Genomic DNA, 18,339 nt, shown 5'->3' on the forward strand with positions numbered 1-18,339 from the left:
CTTCACAGGTACATTAAGAAAACAATTTGACACCAAGACACAGAAGGAAATATTAGGGCAGATGACCCAAAGCTTGGTCAAAAAAGTAGGTTTTAAGGACCATGTTAAAGGAGGAAAGAGCTGTCGGGAAGGTATTCCAGAGATTAGGGTCTGGCAGTTGAAGGCATGCCGCTATTGTTGGAGCGATTAAAATCAAGGATACTCAAGAGGCCAGGGATTCGAGGAATGCAGGTACCTCAGAGATTTGTAGAGCTGTGGAACATTACAAAGATAAGGAGGGGTTAGGTCATGGAGGGATTAGAAAACAAATGTAACAACTTTAAAATTAGGGCAAGGAGACCAATTGTTTAACTGCTTAAAATGGCTTAAACAGAGCCAGCGTAGGTCAGGGAGCACAGGGACAATAGATAAACAGAATTTGGTGCGAGTTATGACATGGGCAGTAGAGGTTGGATGATGTCACATTTACAGAGGGTGGAAGATGGACGATATTACGGTGGTTGAAATAGATGGTCTTAGTGATTGCGCAGGTATGTGGTCAGAAACTTATCTTCCGGTAAAATACTACACCAAGTTTGTGAACAGTCTGGCTCAGTCCCAGCCAGTTGTCAAGGAGAAGGATGGAGTCGGTAGATAGTTTGTGGCGGGGGCCAAACACAACAGCTTCAGTCTTCCCGATATGAAGTTGGAAGAAATTTCTGCTCCTCCAGTACAGGGTGTCGGACAAGTAGTCTGACAATTTAGAGACAGTGGAGGAATCGAGAGTGGCAGTGGTGAGGTGGAGCTGTATATCATCAGTAAGTGGAAACTGACATTGTGTTTTCAGGTGATGCTGCAGAGGGACAGTATGTAAATGAGAAATATGAGAGAGCCAAGGATAGATCCTTGGGGGACACCAGAGATAACAGTGCAGTTATAGGAAGAGAAATCATTGCAGGTGATTGTCTATGACTGTATAGATGAGAATGGAACCAGACCAGTGCAGTCTCACCCATCTGCACACTGCTGAAGAGGCATTGGAGGAGGTCAACGATGTCAAAGGCTGCAGACATGTCGAATCGAGTGAGGAGGGATGGTTTACCATTGTCAAAGTCATATAGGATGTCATTTGTAACTTTGGTAGCTGGAGCAGGGGCGGACAGTTGATTCGTGGGATTCGAACAAGGAGTTCTAAGAAAGATGGGCATGGATTGGGAGGAGACACCATGTTCAAGGACTTTGGAGTGAACAGGAAGGTGGTCGTTTGTAAGCATGATGGATTCATGGGTTGATTTTTTTAACGAGAGGGGTAATGAATGCAGATTTGCAGGAGTGAGGGACAGAACTTGAGGATAGAAAACTAGTCACAATATGAGCTGACAAGGGGTCAGAAAACAAAGTTGGGTCATCAGCAGTTTAGTAGGAATAGGGTTGAGGAGCAGTAGGTGGGTGCTATGAGCAAAATGAGCTCAGAGAGGGCATGAGGGGAACTACGAGAGAGAGAAACAAGTTCAGGGTAAGGCAAGGGGGAGCCTTAGAGGAAGTTTGACCCAGGCAGCTAGAGGGAGGGGTGGAAGTGGCAGAGGCAGCTGATTGAATAGTTTCAATCTCAGTGACAAAGAGGTCCATGAGTTCCTCGTGCTTGTTTTTGGAGGTGAGGGTCGAGAAGGGGGAGGGATTTAAGAAGGCAATTTGCAGTAGAGAAAAGAAGCTGGGGATTATCTTTGCATTCCAGGATGATCCTGGAGTAGTGAGCAGCTTTGGTAGATAAGAGCAGGACCTGATATTGCTTTATGTGGTCCAGCCAGATCTGGCGGTTAGTGGCTAAAGCAGTTGTCCACCATATACAAGTCTGCATTAGTTGGACTTAAGGGAGCAGAGATGAAGGCTGTGCTAGAGGAATCAGCCAGGGTGAGAGAAAGTAATGGTTTTAATTGAAAGCAGTTTCTCTTTACTTACTCTATTTTACACATGGTGTCAAATCTCCTTCTAGCCTTCTCTGCTGTAAGAAAAAGCCCAGCTATTGCTATCAAAAATTAACAAGTGATTAAAAAAAGTTTGCCATTCTTGTCTTATCTTTGTTGAATATTCCTTTAAATACTGAAAAAACATAAAAATTATGCAATATGAAGTCATTCAATATTCCCACATCTACGCTGTCCAATCCATTCTTAATTTTAAAGACCTCTAAGTCTACTATTCTCTAATGAAGAAAAGCCCCAACCTGTTCTATCTGTCCTGACAGTTGTAAACTTTCAGTTCTGCTACCATCCTTGTAAATCTTTTGTGCACGTTCTCTGGGGATTCTACGTCCTTTTTTATTGTATGGGGACCAAAACTATGCATAGTACTCTAAATAGGGCTCACCACTATTATAGATAGGCTTACTGTTGCCATCTAAAAAAAAGTTCAAGTCTCTTGAATGAAGACAGATAATGACTCTGTTCCTCAAGCTACTAATTACTGAGTCAGGGAAAGAACTCGAGATCTCCACATTGGAGTGAGGGCCATTGCATCGAACCATTTGTAAACCAAGCTGTGTGTCTCGCCAAACATCTACATCATCTAATCATGTGTGTTATAGTGAGCCCTCAAGTATGGAGTTTCGAGGGGAAGTGCAGAGCAGAGTTATCTGTGAACATGTTTGTCTTCTGACAGATCTAGTACTTGATATTGAGATTGGATAAAATAATTATTTCAGCTTGAACAAAATATTCTGAAATAACACAATTTGTTATTTTGTACTCTTACCAGGTTCAAGTTATTGTCAAAAGTGAGTCAACCAATTCCTGATCCGAAAGAGAAGTTCAAGGGCCTCTTTGAAGATTGCGATGGTGACTTTCAGGTAACAAGCTGCGGTAATGATCGACAGAAAAATATATCACAGGACGAGTATAATTGTCTACTGTTAAAATATTATTGTGGTTCCTTTTAAAAAAGTAAGGTTTGAGTTAACGGAGAATGAATATATGACTGGCAGCATGTGAGAGAGAGCTGGGTTTTTGTGGTGTTGTTGGTGACTCAGTGGGGAAGCACCCTTGCCTCTGATGCAGAAAGTTATAGATTCCAACCTTATGCCAGAGTACAACATTGAGGACTGAGAGGGTGCTGTCATTTAGATAAAAGATCCCAGGACATTATTTTGAAGAACAGTGGAGAACATAAGAAATAGGAGCAGAGTAGACCTTACAGCCCGTCAAGCCTGCTCCACCATTCAAAATGATCATGACTGATCTTAGTGATCCTTGGTGTCCTGGCCAGTATTTTCCCCTCAAACGAAGTCACTGAAACAGTCATTTTTACACCAGTGGTTGTGACACCCTGCTGTGTGGAAATTGGCCACTGTATGTCCTACATTGCAAGAGTGGTTCACATTAAAAGTACTTCATTGGCTGTAAAGCATGTTGGAACAAACTGAGGTTGCTATGTAAAGCAAGTTCTTAGAGCCATAGAGCTGGATTTTCTGTAGCAGGCGGGAATCCCGATGCTGGACCGAAAAGGCAGGGGGAACCCCGCCTCTGTATTTTCGCAGCCTCTCGGAGCAATCCTCCGGTGTTATTCAGTTAAAGATTCATGAGCCGAGATCCCCTTCCCTTTAAAGACCGGGATCCCACGTCCATGAGCTGCTGGCCAATAAGAGGTCAGCTCAACAGTATTGGCACATTCACCAGGAGCGGTGACCATTGCCGGTACTGCAGAGGCCTCAGACCCAGGCCCAGCACTGGAACACTGTACAAGAATTAGGTGAGGCAAGGTCGCTGGTGCCAGTCTGGAAGGCCCCGGTGAAGGGGGGAGGGGGCAGGGTGTCATCGTGAAGTCCGGGGGAGGGGAGTTCCAGGGGGTAAATTGCCCACAGAGGAGTCCTTCCACACCTACAACCCTGTGTTGCAAGGCGACTTCCCCGCATGGTGGAGAACCCTTCACCCGCCCCCCCCGCCCCCTCTCATAAGATCCCAGTGGCGGTGAGAAGAGGGCCCTTAACTGGCAATTAATAGGCCACAAGGGCATTAATTGGCCTCTGGGCGGGAAGACCATCGTCGGCCTGTCCCGCCCCTGGGACCACCCCCTCCATCCGTCGTGATACTCCGTGCCTCCCACCTCCTTCCCTGCCTCTGGAGGGCCCATAAAATCCCAGCCATAGAGTCAGTTAGGCATAGACGGAGGTCATTCAGCCATCGCAACCATGCTGGCCCTCCACAGAACAATCTAGTCAGTCAAACTCCCCCGCTCAATCCCTGTAGCCTGCAAGTTTATTTCCTTCAAGTGACCATCCAGTTTCCTTTTGAAATCATTCATTAGCTCTGATTCCACCACAGTCATTGACAGCGAGTTCCAGGTCATTACTACACTCTGTGAAAAAAAGATCTTCCTCACATCCCCCCTGCATCTCTTGCCCAAAACTTTAGATCTGTGTCCCCTAGTCCTTGTACCATCAGTTAATGGGATCAGCTTTTCCTTGTATAACTTATCTGAGCCCATCATAATTTTGTACACCTCTATCAAATCTCTCCTCAATCTTCTTTACTCCAGGGAGAACAACCTCAGCTTCTCCAACTAACCTTGAAACTAAAATTCCTCCATCTCTGGAACCATTCTGGTAAATCTGCTCTGCACCCTCTCTCAAGGACCCTCAAATGCTTCCTAAAGTGTGGTGAACAAAACTGGATGCAATAATCTAGTTGTGGCCTAACCAGAGCTTTATCAAGGTTCAGCATAACTTTACAGCTTTTGAACTATATTATTTATTGAACTATTTATGAAGCGAAGGTCCCATATGCTTTACTAACTACTCTCTCAATCTGTCCTGCCGCCTTCAAAGATCGATGCACATACACCCCCAGTTCCCCAGGTCCCTCTGTTCCTGCACACTCTTTAGAACTGTGCCATTAAGTCTATATTGTTTCTATATTAAGTCTATATCCCTTCTGCCAAAATGCATCAGCTCACACATGTCAGTATTAAATTCTATCTGCCACTTGTCTACCCATCCTGCTAGACTATCCTGTTGGAGGTGGTTGGTATCATCTTCACTATTTGCCACTCCTACAAGTTAGGTATCATGGGCAAATTTTGAAATTCTACTCTGTATTCCAAGATCTAAGTCATTTATATTGAGCAAAAAATCTTCTTCCTTGTTTCTTTTTTATAACCCATTCCAGGCAACGAAGATGTTTTTCTCACTAATAACCAGAACAAAATATTACAAGGAGGGTGGGAGGAAAGTAAATTGGATGAAAGAAATCTAACAGAAGCAAAAAAAAAATTAAACAGCTTTGCTGGATCTGCTGCTGGGAACCAAGTGTCTGTGGGGGAACATTTGGGTAAGAGTGATCATTGTATCATAACATTTACGTTAATAATGGAGAAGAGGAAAGAACTTTAAAGTAGAACTTCTAAATTGGAAGAGGGCTAAATTCAATGGGATGAGTAAGGATCCAGCCAGGGTAAAATGGAACTAAAGAGTGACAGGAAAAATGGTAACGGAACAATGGGTGATCTTTAAGGAGGAGATGTTTCAGGTACAGGCTAGGCACATTCCAACAAGAATGAAAGGGAAGGAAACCAAAGCCAGGGCTCCTTGGATGATGAAGGAGGTAGATGCATGTGAGGTAAATTCTTCAAGCGAGAACCAGGCCAAATACAATAAGTTAGAGAGGAAGTGAAGAGGAAAATAAGACTGGCAAAGAGAGAATATGAGAATAGAATGGCAGGTAACATAAAAGAGAACCCAAAATTATTCTACCGACATGTAAATAGTAAGCAGGTAGCAAGAGGCAGGATGAGGCCTATGAGGAACAAAGAGAGTGATATCTGCCTAGAGGTGTAGGGCAAGGCTAGAATATTAAAGGCCTGCTACACGACGGGACCCAACGACATGTGTCGGGTTCGGGTCGGGTCGGGTCGCTCTTCCAGGTCCAGCTTTTGGGCTCAGGTCGGGTCGGGCTGAGTCCGGGCCAGAAACACACAGTAAGTATTACATTTTGCTCTGCTGGGAAGTTGAGTTTAGTAAGTGTCAAAAGTTGAAAAGCCTACCTGAGCAGGGAGTCTGGGACATCAAGGAGGAAAACTCTGAGTCTGCGCAGTAAGCGAGTGAACGTCTCTATGACGTCATCGCGCTCATGCTGCAGCTTCCTGCAGATTCAGAATCGGAAGGTAGGTAAAGTGAACATTCCGGTGGTCAGGTTGGGCTCGGGTCGGGCCGGACGCGGGTCGGGTCGGGTCGGGCACAGGAAAAAATGGAGGGACTCGGGCCGGGTCGGGCTCGAGTCCGATGTAGTTCTGTCGGGTTTGGGTCAGGTTTTTTTTTCGCTGACCTGAGCAGCCCTTTACTTTGTATCGCTGTTTACTAAGGAAGAGGATACTGATAAAATATCGGTCGAAGTGAAGATGGTAGAGCAAGCAGATGGGGTGAAAATTGATAGGCAGGATGTACTGGAAAGGCTGGCTAGGCTTAGAGTGGATAAGTCACCTGGTCCAAATGGCTTGCATCCCAGGTTGCCAAAGGAAGTGGGAGTGAAGTTAGTGGAAGATATGGGCAGTTGACAGAGGATTGGAGAGTGGCAAATGTGTTACCTTTACTCAAGAAAGGGTGTAAGGATATTCCTAGTAACTACAGGCCAGTTAGTTTAACATCAGTGGTGGGTAAGGTTTTAGGAACAAGAATCAGAAAAAAAAAATCAACAGGCACTTAGAGAGGTTTGAGTTAATTAAAGAGAGCCAGTACAGATTTATAAAAGGCAGATCGTACTTGACAAATCTAATTGAATTTTTTGATGAAGTAACGGAGAAGGTTAATGAAGAAAATGGAATGGATGTTGTCTTTATGGATTTTAAGTACCACATAAAAGGCTGGTTAATAAAATTGAGTCTCATGGAATGGGAGGGTCAGTAAGCTTGGATAAAAAATTGGCTTAAGGACAGAAAACAGCGAGTTGTAGTAAATAGTTGGTTTGTAGACTGGAGGATGGTAGACAGTGGTGTTCCCCAAGGGTCAGTGCTAGAACCATTACATTTTTGATACATATTAGAGTAAAATTTCAAAATTCGCCAATGATACCAACTTGGAGATGTGGCAGACAGTAAGGACGATAACAATTGACTGCAATAGGATATAGAAAGGCGAGCAGAATGGGCAGACAAGTGACAGGTGGAATTTAATACAGAGAAGTGTGAGGTGATGCATTTTGGCAGAAGAGAGGGGATGACGCAATATAGACTTAATGGGCTGAATTTTGCGGCTAAGCTACAGGTTGCAGAATTGGGACCAGAAGTGGGAGCTGCTTCCGCTTGGGCAGGAATCGGCCGGCCACACACAATTAACAGTCCAGAGGCACTGAGGCCAACTACTGAGGGAGCGGAGGTGGGCTGAAAGGCGATGGAAGTGGCATCAGGTCACACTGTAGCATGTGTGGCGCTATATTTAAAGGGGCCGCTTGCGCTGAATGTAATGGGGACTGCCTGGAAACCTTAACAGAGGAAGGAAAGCCACAGCGAGAATGACAGACAGAAGTGGCCCACGGTTCAGCGATGCCTCTCTGCAGACGGGAGGAGGAGACCAGCACGACTCACCAAACAAGCCTGCTCGGAGATCACCGAGAGGTCAGCAGCTGTGGGGTCACCCTCAGAACCTGCGTCCAGTGCCGCAAGTGCATCAGTGACCGTACTGGATCTGCCAAGGTGAGTGCTCCACACCTCTTTTCCCTTTGGGCTTTGCCTGAAGCAACATGAGAGGGTGCGTTTGGTGAAGTTGATGGCAGTGGGGTAAAAAACAGCATATACTGTCAGAAGCATGGCTGCATCTATGTGAGTGGCACCCGCCTGTGATTGCTGACCCCCACAAGATCTCTCGAGAGTGGTCACTTGCAGGAGGCATTCGTGTGCCCCCATCATGGACTGCTGGACTGCCACCAGTATAGCCATTGTGCTTGTCCTTGTCAGAAGACTAACAGTATTCATCTTTCTGCTTGCAGGAGAAAACAGGAAGGGAGCCAAGACTGTCAGATGGGTTCCATTCCTTGCCATTCTGACCCCATGGAAAAGGAGGGGGCATTAGAACTAGCAGGGCAGCAAAGCAGCTGCTCCATTGCTGATGGCGAGATAGGAGTGCAAACCCAAGAGAGTGAGTGGCCAAGTCCAAAGGCTCAAGGGAGCATCTGGTGCACTTGAGGCATGGTGCCCATGTGTCCACCACTGGACACATGGAGCACCACAATAAGAGTAGTTCGAAGAATGTAATGAGAAGGCCATATCCCTTTAATCTATCTGTTCTCTCATTCAGGTCAGGCCAAAAAACAGAGAGCTGCCCACCTCTGATGGAGGTGTCCATTGAGGCCTGGAGTGCTTGGCTTCCTTCATTGAGAGATTGGCGAGCCTCATTGGGAGCCAGACCCAATGAAGCACTCAGTGGATGCTGGAGATACACATGGACCTGTATGCCATTGCCTCGTCCATGAGTTCTGTTCAGCAATGACTGGGCGAGAGGGCGATGCAGTGCCTGGAGTCTCCGCCAGGTCCTGGCAGTTGTCAGCAGCGATGTACAAGTGTGCCTTGCAAGGGAGGAGGAGCAGCTGCCTTCTGCATCTGGGGGCTCCTCTCAGGGGGTTCCTGGTGTGGACAGCGGCTCCTCAGCAGCTCCACCAGTGATGACAGAATCTCATTTAGCCGTGATGACGGAGGAGGATCTGCCACGTGTGCAGGAACCCCTCAGGATGCTGGGGCCCTCCAGGCCTCAGCAGCCAGAGGGCGCCCGCCAAGGTCATGCCAAGCCATGGGTAGCAAGGTCAGCGGCCTGCCTCCACCTCAGCTGCAAGCGCAGAGGGAGCACCACAGTGGAGCACGCACAGGAGATTTAAGAGCACTTGAGGTTTACGGGTGAATCAAACTGCGAAGCCTCGTGTCTCTTGTGCTGTTTAATAAAGGATTAATGTATTGGTGATATATCTCCTTGCATTTTTTGCTGCCCTTTCGAACTTCAGTTATAGCCTGTCTCTCTCAAGGGGCTGGTTGCGAGGTACCATGCACGTTCGGTTGACGTTTCACCTTTGCCGCTGTGCATGTGCAACTAGGCACAGAGCACTGGAATGGTAAATGAAAGAGGCAACAGCAGGACTGCATAAAGGTAAGACTTTATTGATATGTAACCAAAAGGTAGTGAGAGTCATAAGAAACGCCTGTATATTAAGGTGCCCCGACCCTTCCTTGCATGTATCGCATTGCTGTTACGACTTCTCCACAGGTCACACTATATATTTAAATGTTTACGCAGATACCGATATGGCCAATTACATACTCTACTTTTTATTTCAGAATAAAATCCACCAACCAGGTTTCTTTAATAAACAACAAAATTATGAATTTATTATAAAACAAGACAGTCAATAAAAATTCAAAGCATTAACACACAGATTGAAATATGAAAGTTCCCTTCTACCTTAGCCCAACACACACACACACACACACACACAGGTTAAAGAAAAAGTAAAGAAATTTTCTCTGCAGAGATCTTTTCACAAAAAAGACAAAAATGAATACTTTGGCCAAATACTTGTAAATTACTAAAGGAAAAGGGGAAGATATGGAATGATATCATTTGTCCCTTTTCTCGCATCCCAAATACACGTAGACTGCTGTCACTGGGATCTTACTGGAGCCGTTCTTTTCAGGTGGCGTCGAGAATTAGACTGGCAGGCTTTCCATGAGAAATGCGGCATCAGGGGTTTCAGCTATCACACTGGCTTCTCAGCGTTTCTCAGAGAGGTGGAGAAAAGATGAACTGATGTCTTCCCTCTTAGCGGCCTGTCCCCCATCTGACTCAAAACAGTATTCAAAATGAAATCAAGTCTTGACCACCAATAAATCTTGGCATGTCACTTCTCTGTAAACAACTCTCCCGAGTCACCAAGGCCTTTGCTGTTTACTTAGCTGAAGAAATGTGACTTCCAGCTTCAACAATATTCACATTGAGACACATCTGAGGCAACTAAGCTTTATTTGCTGACTCTGCTTTAAATTAAACAGCCATTTCCATTGCCCTCATCTACCTCCACAATGCTAATGTTCTCACTACCCTGCTGTTCCTCCCAAGACACTTTCCCCATTTCCTGCCTTTAAAACTAGCTCCCTGATCCTGACAAGCCTGTTTATGAGTGTAAGCACCCGACCCATTCCCTCCCTGCGCCTGAAGTTTAAAAATATCATTGTGCTTTCAGTATGGATTGTAAATCCAGCCCTCTGACTCTGAGCCAGATTTTGTTCTCCTCCCGACATCGGGTTTCATGGCAAGGGGGAGGGGGGGCCGGACAATCAGAGTGGCAGCAGCCGCCACAGAAGCCACACCGGGATTACCGATTCTGATCTTCCTGGGGGCAGCAAAGCTCCGTGGTGGCACCTCTGCCCCTCTGCGACGGGACCCTACTTTAAATATGGTAAGTACCTCTTTCCATCCATTTGCATGTAACTCACCGCGATCTTACTATCCGTTCCCAGTCTTCAGCTGGACGTGCGGCATTCGCGTGCCTTCACTTTCCCATCCACGAGAAACTGGGGCCACCGAGGTGGGAAATGGGTCAACTCTGCATTGTGTGTATGGATTAGGAGGGGAAGGGAGCAACTCTGCATTTGGATGCACTGTTTGCAGGGCTGGCAGCCTTTTAAAGATGGCGCCAGCAGCTGCTCCTGCATCAGGTGACGCCGTGCACGGTGTAGCCATTGCCGCCCCCGCCACGTGATTGGGGGTGGCAGCCACCATCATTAGGGTAAGTGGCCACCCACCGCTTAACCGTGCGGGACAGCTGCCATGTTCCGCGCCTGCTGCCGCTCCCTGTGGCAGGACTACAAAATCCAGCGCTCTATGAATGCTGGATTTCCGAATCAGTCGCACGAATATGATTTCCTGCAACAATGCTTGAGAAGGTTACAGCCCTATACTTAGCCATTAGTCTTGTTACTGAATTGAATGGAATGAAAATGCAGCAAGTTCTGTAACTGGTGGGTGATTTGATCTGGTTGATTACCATATATGAACCTAACAACATAAGAACTAGGAGCAGGAGTAGACCATATGACCCCTCGAGCCTGTTCTACCATTCAATACCATCATGGCTGATCTTCTGCCTCAACTCCACTTTCCGGCTCGTTCCCCATATCCCTTGAGTCCCTGAGAGTTACAGCCTGCAAACTTGTTGCCCTGTACATCCATATTCTCTGCTTACTGTTCATGAACCAATCCTCCATCCACTAAAATATTACCAACTCCATGAGCCCTTATCTTGCATGTTAATCTTTTATGTGGCACCTTATTGAATGTTTTTTTTGGAAATCCAAGTATACTAAATCTGCAGGCTCCCCTTTATCTACCCTAATTGTTACATCCTCAAAAAGCTCTAATACATTTTTCAAACATGATTTCCCTTTCATAAATCCATGTTGACTCTGTCTAATCATATATGATTTTATAAGTGCATTGTTAAGGCTTCCTTCATAATAGATTCCAGCATTTTCCTGACGACTGATGTCAGGCTAACTGGTCTAGAGTTCCCTGATTTGTCTCTCCATCCTTTTTTGAATAGCAGTGTTAGACTTGCTAACTTCACATCTGCTGGGACCATTCTAAAATCTAGGGAATTATAGAAAATCATGACCAGTGTATCCACAATCTCTTTTAGAAACCTAGGATGTAGGCCTTCAGGTCCCAGGGATTTGTCAGCTTTTAGTCCCTTAAGTTTCTCTAATACTTTTGCTCTGCTGATATTAATTACTTTAAGTTCCTCATTCTCATTAGTTCCTTGATAACCCTCTATTTATTGTAATTAATTTGTGTTTTCTACTGTAAAGGCAGACACAAAATATTTGTTCAACATCTCTGCCATTTCCTCATTCACCCTTTGCTTGTTTCTAAAACTCTGCCAATCCTCAGGCTTACCACTATACTTCACAACACTATACGCCTCTTTTAATTTAATACCATCCTTAAATTCCCTGGTAAGCCACGGATGGATCCTTCTCGCTGAGTTTTTGTTTTTAAATGGAACATATTTCTGTTGAAATTCTGAATCATTTCCCACTGTTTATTTAGCACAATACCTTTCAGTCTATTTACTCAATCAACCTGAGGCAGCTGTCTCCTCATACATATGTAACTGGGTTTATTTAGAACAAAGAATAAAGAACAGTACGGCACAGGAACAGGCCATTCGGCCCTCCAAGCCTGCGCCAATCTAGATGCCTGTCTAAACTAAAACCTTCTGCACTTCCGGGGACCATATTCCTCTGTCCCCATCCTATTCATGTATTTGTCAAGATGCCTCTTAAACGTCGCTATTGTACCTGCTTCCACCACCTCTTCCGGCAACAAGTTCCAGGCACTCACCACCTTCTGTGTAAAGAACTTGCCTCGCACATCCCCTCTAAACTTTGCCCCTCTCACCTTAAGCCTATGTCCCCTAGTAACTGCCTCTTCCACCCTGGGAAAAAGCTTCTGACTATCCACTCTGTCCATGCCGCTCATAACATTGTAAACCTCTATCATGTCGCCCCTCCACCTCCGTCATTCCAGTGAAAACAATCTGAGTTTATCCAACCTCTCCTCATGGCTAATGCCCTCCAGACCAGGCAACATCGTGGTAAACCTCTTCTGTACCGTCTCCAAAGCCTCCACGTCCTTCTGGTTTAAGTTTAAGATTCTTGTTTTGGACTCAAATATATCACTCTCAAACTTAATATGGAATTCAGTTGTATTATGATCACTTTTCCCAGAGGATTTTTTACTATGAGATTAATAATTGACCTGCTTCATTACACAATGTCATCCCTAGTTGGTTTCACAACGTATTGTTCTAGGAAGTTGTCACAAAAAACATTTTAAAAACTCATCTTCCAGTCTACCTTTGCCAATTTGATTTGCCCAGCCTATTTGAGGATTAAAGTTCCCCATTATTGCCTTTTTTACAAGCTTCAGTTATTTCTTGTGTAATGCTCTGTCTAGCAGTATAACGACTGTTAGGAGCCCTATAAACTACTCCTACCAGCGTTTTATTTCTAATCTCCATCCATACTGATTCTACTTCCTGATTTTCTGAGCCAAGCTTCTTTCTCACTATTGTCCTTATCTCATCCTTTATTATCAGGGCTACTCTTCCTCCTTTTCCATTCTGCATGTCTTTTTCAAATGTTATGTACCCTGGAATATTTATTTCCCAACTTTGGTCATCTAGCGACTTGGTAATGTTGATTACATCATACCCATTTATCTCTATTTACAATACACCTGTTAGTCACAAATATGTTACAAGGAGTTATATATGCAATCACCCAATGAGTGGTCACCTCCCGTTGATTGTACCCTTTGGGAGCTGACCAAGTTGCTTGGCTTAAGCACTGACTTACTCTTTGCAATGATTTTTATACCTTTCTTTCCAAGGTGGGCAGGATGTTTCATTGACACGATCATACTGTCCTATCAAAATCCACCTTAAGCTACAATTGTCCAATGAGGCATCTAATTCTTTGTTCAAACTACCTTGACAATCAGCATACGTTTACATTTCCTTCAGTAAGATCTTCAACCCTTGTGGATGTTGCAGATGTCTCCAAGATCTTTATCATTAAACATAATAAGGGGTAGGCAATGGTGTAGTGGTAATGTCACTGGACTAGTAATCCAGAGTCCCGACTAATGTTCTGGGGACATGGGTTTGAATCCCACCACGGCAGATGGTGAAATTTGAATTCAATTAATAAATCTGGAATTAAAAAGCTAGTCTAATGGCGACCATGAAATCGTTGTTAATTGCTGGTAAAATCCCATCCGGTTCACTTATGTGCTTTAGGGAAGGAAATCTGCTGTCCTTACATGGTCTGGCCCAAATGTGACTCCAGACCCACAGCAATGTGGTTGACTCTGGAATGGCTTAACAAGGGCAGTTAGGGATGGGCAATAAATGCTTGCCTAGCCAGCGATGCCCACATCCCACAAGCAAATAAGAAAAAACAGCAGTTTCCTTTCCTGGTCACACACACATTTTAAAACCACAGGACAATTAAACATTCTAAGTCCCTTAAATTACTGACTTCTTACAAACTGTCGCTTGGTGAATTAAAGTCAGAGTTTATCTGATAAAGCATTTAAAAAAAAACTTCTTGTGGAGATAGTTTCTCTGCATTTCAAAAGAATGCAAACTCTGACATCAATTAACTTCCGTTTGTATCACTCTTGTAGCTTTTCAAACACTTTGGACCACTTATGCAGTTAAATTAGCATTTTAAAACATGTTCAGTCTCTTATCTTTATGTTTCCAGACACCATTACTCCATGTTTTTTGTGTACAAGAGGCTTCTCCAAAGCTCTAACTTGGCATCGAAGCAAAACATAGCTTTGAAGTATGTCTGCTTATTGGTTTCAACTCGATTTTTACAACTTTTCTGTTTATTGCCAAACATTTCATAGCCTTAAAGTGTTTGTTCACCTGTGACTCTATCTGTAATGAAAACAACTTGCAGCTGTTAACAGGCTACTTTAGCTCGAAAAGACCGCTTGGCCTTTGCAATGCAAGCTGGTCAGATTTGGTCAGTTTTCTGTACACATGCATATTGCTTCCTGTATTTCATTTAAACTATCAATGCTCCTGGGTTGGATAGCCTTGCGAGTTTCAACCACAAATTAAAGTAATATTACTGCCGCTTACAGTTGATGCCTGCCACAGTTGAATGCCACTCACTATGATGCTCATATGTGAAAGATAGCCATTTTGTGCCAGAAAGAATGAAAGAAGAAATAACTTGTATTCATGTAGCACCTTTCACAATCTCAGGATGTCCCAAAACACTTTTCAGCCAATGAAGCACTTTAGAAGTATTATCACTGTTGTAATGTAGGAAACACCGCAGTCAATTTGCACACAGCAAGATCCCACAAACAGCAACGAGATAATGACCAAAGTTTTTAAAGTATTGTAGATACAGGGATAAATATTGCCGCCCTGCGCATCTTCAAAACATTGCCACAGGATCTATTGCATCCACTTGAGGGCAGACAGGGATTCAGGTTAATATCTCATCTGAAAGACAGTGCTTACCTCCCTCAGTACTGCACTGGAACAGCATCCTAGATTTCGCATTCATGTCTTTGGATTGGAATTTCAGCCTACAGCCTTCTAATTCAGATGTGAGTGTGTGGCCAACTGAGCCAGAATGCCTCTGCATTGCGAGGCTCCCAACAGTGAATGGCATTCACATGTAGCATCACCTAGGTATTCATGGGGGAGGGGATGGGTGGGGAGGCAGAGCCCGTTGCTTCCTGTGATGTGCTGTCGGCAGATTCGCCATTTCTGAGCCACAGAGAGTGGGCAATCCAGTGAAGAAGAGTGACTCTAGCAAGCTAACACCGATTTATTTTCTCCAACAGAAATGGATTAATAAGAATCCGTTGCTGATGACCAGAACAGAAGAATGCATCCCAGTTACGGTGAACGAAGTCTAGAAGCATATCTCTGAAAACTGGTATCGTGTGCATCTTTGCTCCAGACTAGCTGTAGTGACCGAGACACTTTATCATGGGCCGGACGCTTGTCTCAGTTCGGGAGGAGATACATTTGAAAAGAAAAAAGAAAATGTAATATCTGCTGTTATTTATAACTTTTTCAACATACTTTTTTATCAGCTCACTGTGATATTTTCTTTTTTTTTGTGGATGTGCGTATCTTTTAGCCCACACCAGACTTTGCCGCACCCAAAGAAACAGTCCAGAGTTTAGTAATGCTTCAAGTGGCTGAGGGGAAGGAAAAGGAGAAAGAGAGGCCAATGAAAAGAATTGGAGGGACAGTAGTGGAGGAAGAGGAGGTGAGGGAAGCAAAGGAGAGAGGAGAGATGGAGGGAGGTGTGAGGAAGAGAAGGGTGAGAACTGGAATGCTGAGGAGCCGGAGGAAAGTGGAAGCCTAAAGGGAGCAGACGGAGAGGAGGGAGAGTAGCAATGGAGAGAGGATAACTGGGGAATAGCCTACAGAAGGGCCACTGGAAATGCACCTTCAAACCTATTTTTAAAAATTGAAAGCATTGTTGTGAATTAATTTGAAAGTCTTATTTTAGTCCATTGTATCAAAATTTGAATTTTTCAAAAAAGCATTAATTCTATGTCCTTTGTGTAATCTGTGCAAATTAGCAGTGGCAAAAATTTCAGTGTCTTATGTATGAAGCTAAGCAGTGTGGAGAACAATGCAACTATGGCAAGCATCTAAGTGAAATCTGATGCTATCCTCGTCTGGTATTCCCCACATGGCATTTTCCAGTAGCGAGTGATCCTGAGAATGGACCAGGGCTGATTGTTCCTTCGCCCAGAGCACTGGGCTCAATTATAGAAATCTGATCAATTCTGGAAGCTCTGAGCCACATGGCTTTGTAATATGTTGTTACAAATCAGGTTACCTCCCAATGCTTTTCATTTAGGCTCAATGTAACTATTAGCTTTCATGGTCAGTGACTGAAAAACACTCACAAGCCCATGAAGTTCAGACTAAAACCCACAAGTAGTATTTATTAAGAAGTGTGATTAAACAGATGTAAGAGCAACTATTCTCTATTTACTTTTATAGCATTTGTTCCAAAACACCAATAAAATCTTCAAGTCTTATCATTATTCTTTCATAACTTTAGACTATGTGTCCATGATGAAAAGGATTTACATTAGGAACGGACCTCTCATTAGCTCTGACACGTAGAGTGATAATAGCAAACTAGTAAAATTACAACTAATGATGTAGAGAATTTTATGATCTGAAGAAAGACTGATCCTCTGGTCCATCACATAGCTATAACTTTGCTGTATCAGTTATTGAAAACTGGGACAACTGCAACAGCTGGCCAAGTTACGAAGGACGAGTGGGAACCCCCCACCCCCCCCCCCCCACAACCTCCACTCACCACCCTAACAGAAATTCAGTTCGTAGAATATTCAGCACAGAAAGAAACAGTCTGTTGAGCCTGTGCCAGCTCTCTGAAAGTATTAGTCACTTAGTCCCTTTCCAAAACATGTTTAAAATGTTTAATTTTTAATCATAAATATAACAAGTAATGACACGTCAAAAAGTACTTAATTCAATGTAAAGCACTTTGGGACATCCAGAGGTCATGAAAAGCACTATATTAATGCAAGTTCTTTCTTTGTTTTACAAGCTGTGATATGAAGCCACACTGGGCATGTAGGTGCAAGGCTAAGTCCCCAATCTGCTAAATAAGGTCAAGTCAGCACAGAATGGTTGTCCCACAAGTGTGAGCTCTGGGCCTAACCTTCACTATTAATTTGTGTATTGTTACGACCAGGTGAGAAAAGTGTCTAGGGTATTTTACTGTCTTCACCTGGTCTTATTGTAACAGGGTTTAATTTTAAACACACTGTCTTTTCAGCTCCCCCTTGGTGAATCTTTGTTCACCACTTTCCATTTATGAGGCAAAGAAATGAGCAAAACCAGGTTTTCTCAGATTTAAAGAAGAAAAGTGTAATTTATTAAACCTTAAACTTAAACTCTAATTTGGTTAACGCCTACGGATACACGCTGCGCCCCACGCTAGCATGCATATGTGATACGCACATGCAAATTAGACCCAAGGAAGAGGCAGACAAATTTGCCAGAAAAAACAACAGACCTGAAGATTGGGAACAGTTTAGAATTCAGCAAAGGAGGACCAAGGGATTGATTAAGAAGGGGAAAATAGAGTACGAGAGCAAGCTTGCGGGGAACATAAAAACTGACTGTAAAAGTTTCTATGTAATGTGAAGAGAAAAAGATTAGTGAAGACAAATGTAAGTCCCTTACAGTCAGAAACAGGGGAATTTATTATGGGGAACAAAGAAATAGCTGACCAACTAAATGCATACTTTATTTCTGTCTTCACAAAGGAGGACACAAATATGATACCAGAAACGTTGGGGAACACAGGGTTTAGTGAGAGAGAAGAACTGAAGGAAATCAGTATTAGTAGAGAAATGGTGTTGGGGAAATTGATGGGATTGAAGGCCGATAAATCCCCAGGGCCTGATGGTATGCATCCCAGAGTACTTAAGGAAGTGGCCTTAGAAATAATGGATGGATTGGTGGTCATCTTCCAAGATTCTATAGACTCTGGAACAGTTCCTACAGATTGGAGGGTAGTTAATGTGACCCCACTATTTAAAAAGGGAGGTAGAGAGAAAACAGGGAATTATAGACCAGTCAGCCTGACGTCGATAGTGGGAAAAATTCTAGAGTCTATTATCAAAGATTTTATAGCAGAGCACTTGGAGAACAGTGGTAGAATCAGACAGAGTCAGCATGGATTTATGAAAGGGAAATCAGGCTTGACAGATCTACCAGAATTCTTTGAGGATGTAAC

At 43.9% G+C, this 18,339-nt stretch overlaps 1 protein-coding gene across 4 annotated transcripts in view; it reads left to right on the forward strand.

The window, feature by feature from the left end:
- The window catches only part of LOC137371157 (interleukin-5 receptor subunit alpha-like), a 58,367-nt gene extending 41,761 nt beyond the window's left edge, over positions 1-16,606 (forward strand). For all 4 annotated transcript variants that reach the window (XM_068033212.1, XM_068033214.1, XM_068033211.1 and 1 more), the window contains 2 exons: positions 2,734-2,824; positions 15,380-16,606. In XM_068033212.1, coding sequence (XP_067889313.1) covers positions 2,734-2,824; positions 15,380-15,454 — 166 coding nt within the window. In that variant the 3' untranslated portion in view covers positions 15,455-16,606. The remainder of the gene's footprint in view (positions 1-2,733; positions 2,825-15,379) is intronic.
- The last annotated feature ends 1,733 nt before the right edge of the window (positions 16,607-18,339 follow it).

Source organism: Heterodontus francisci, chromosome 6 (genome assembly GCF_036365525.1).
Source record: "Heterodontus francisci isolate sHetFra1 chromosome 6, sHetFra1.hap1, whole genome shotgun sequence".
NCBI classification, from domain to species: domain Eukaryota; kingdom Metazoa; phylum Chordata; class Chondrichthyes; order Heterodontiformes; family Heterodontidae; genus Heterodontus; species Heterodontus francisci.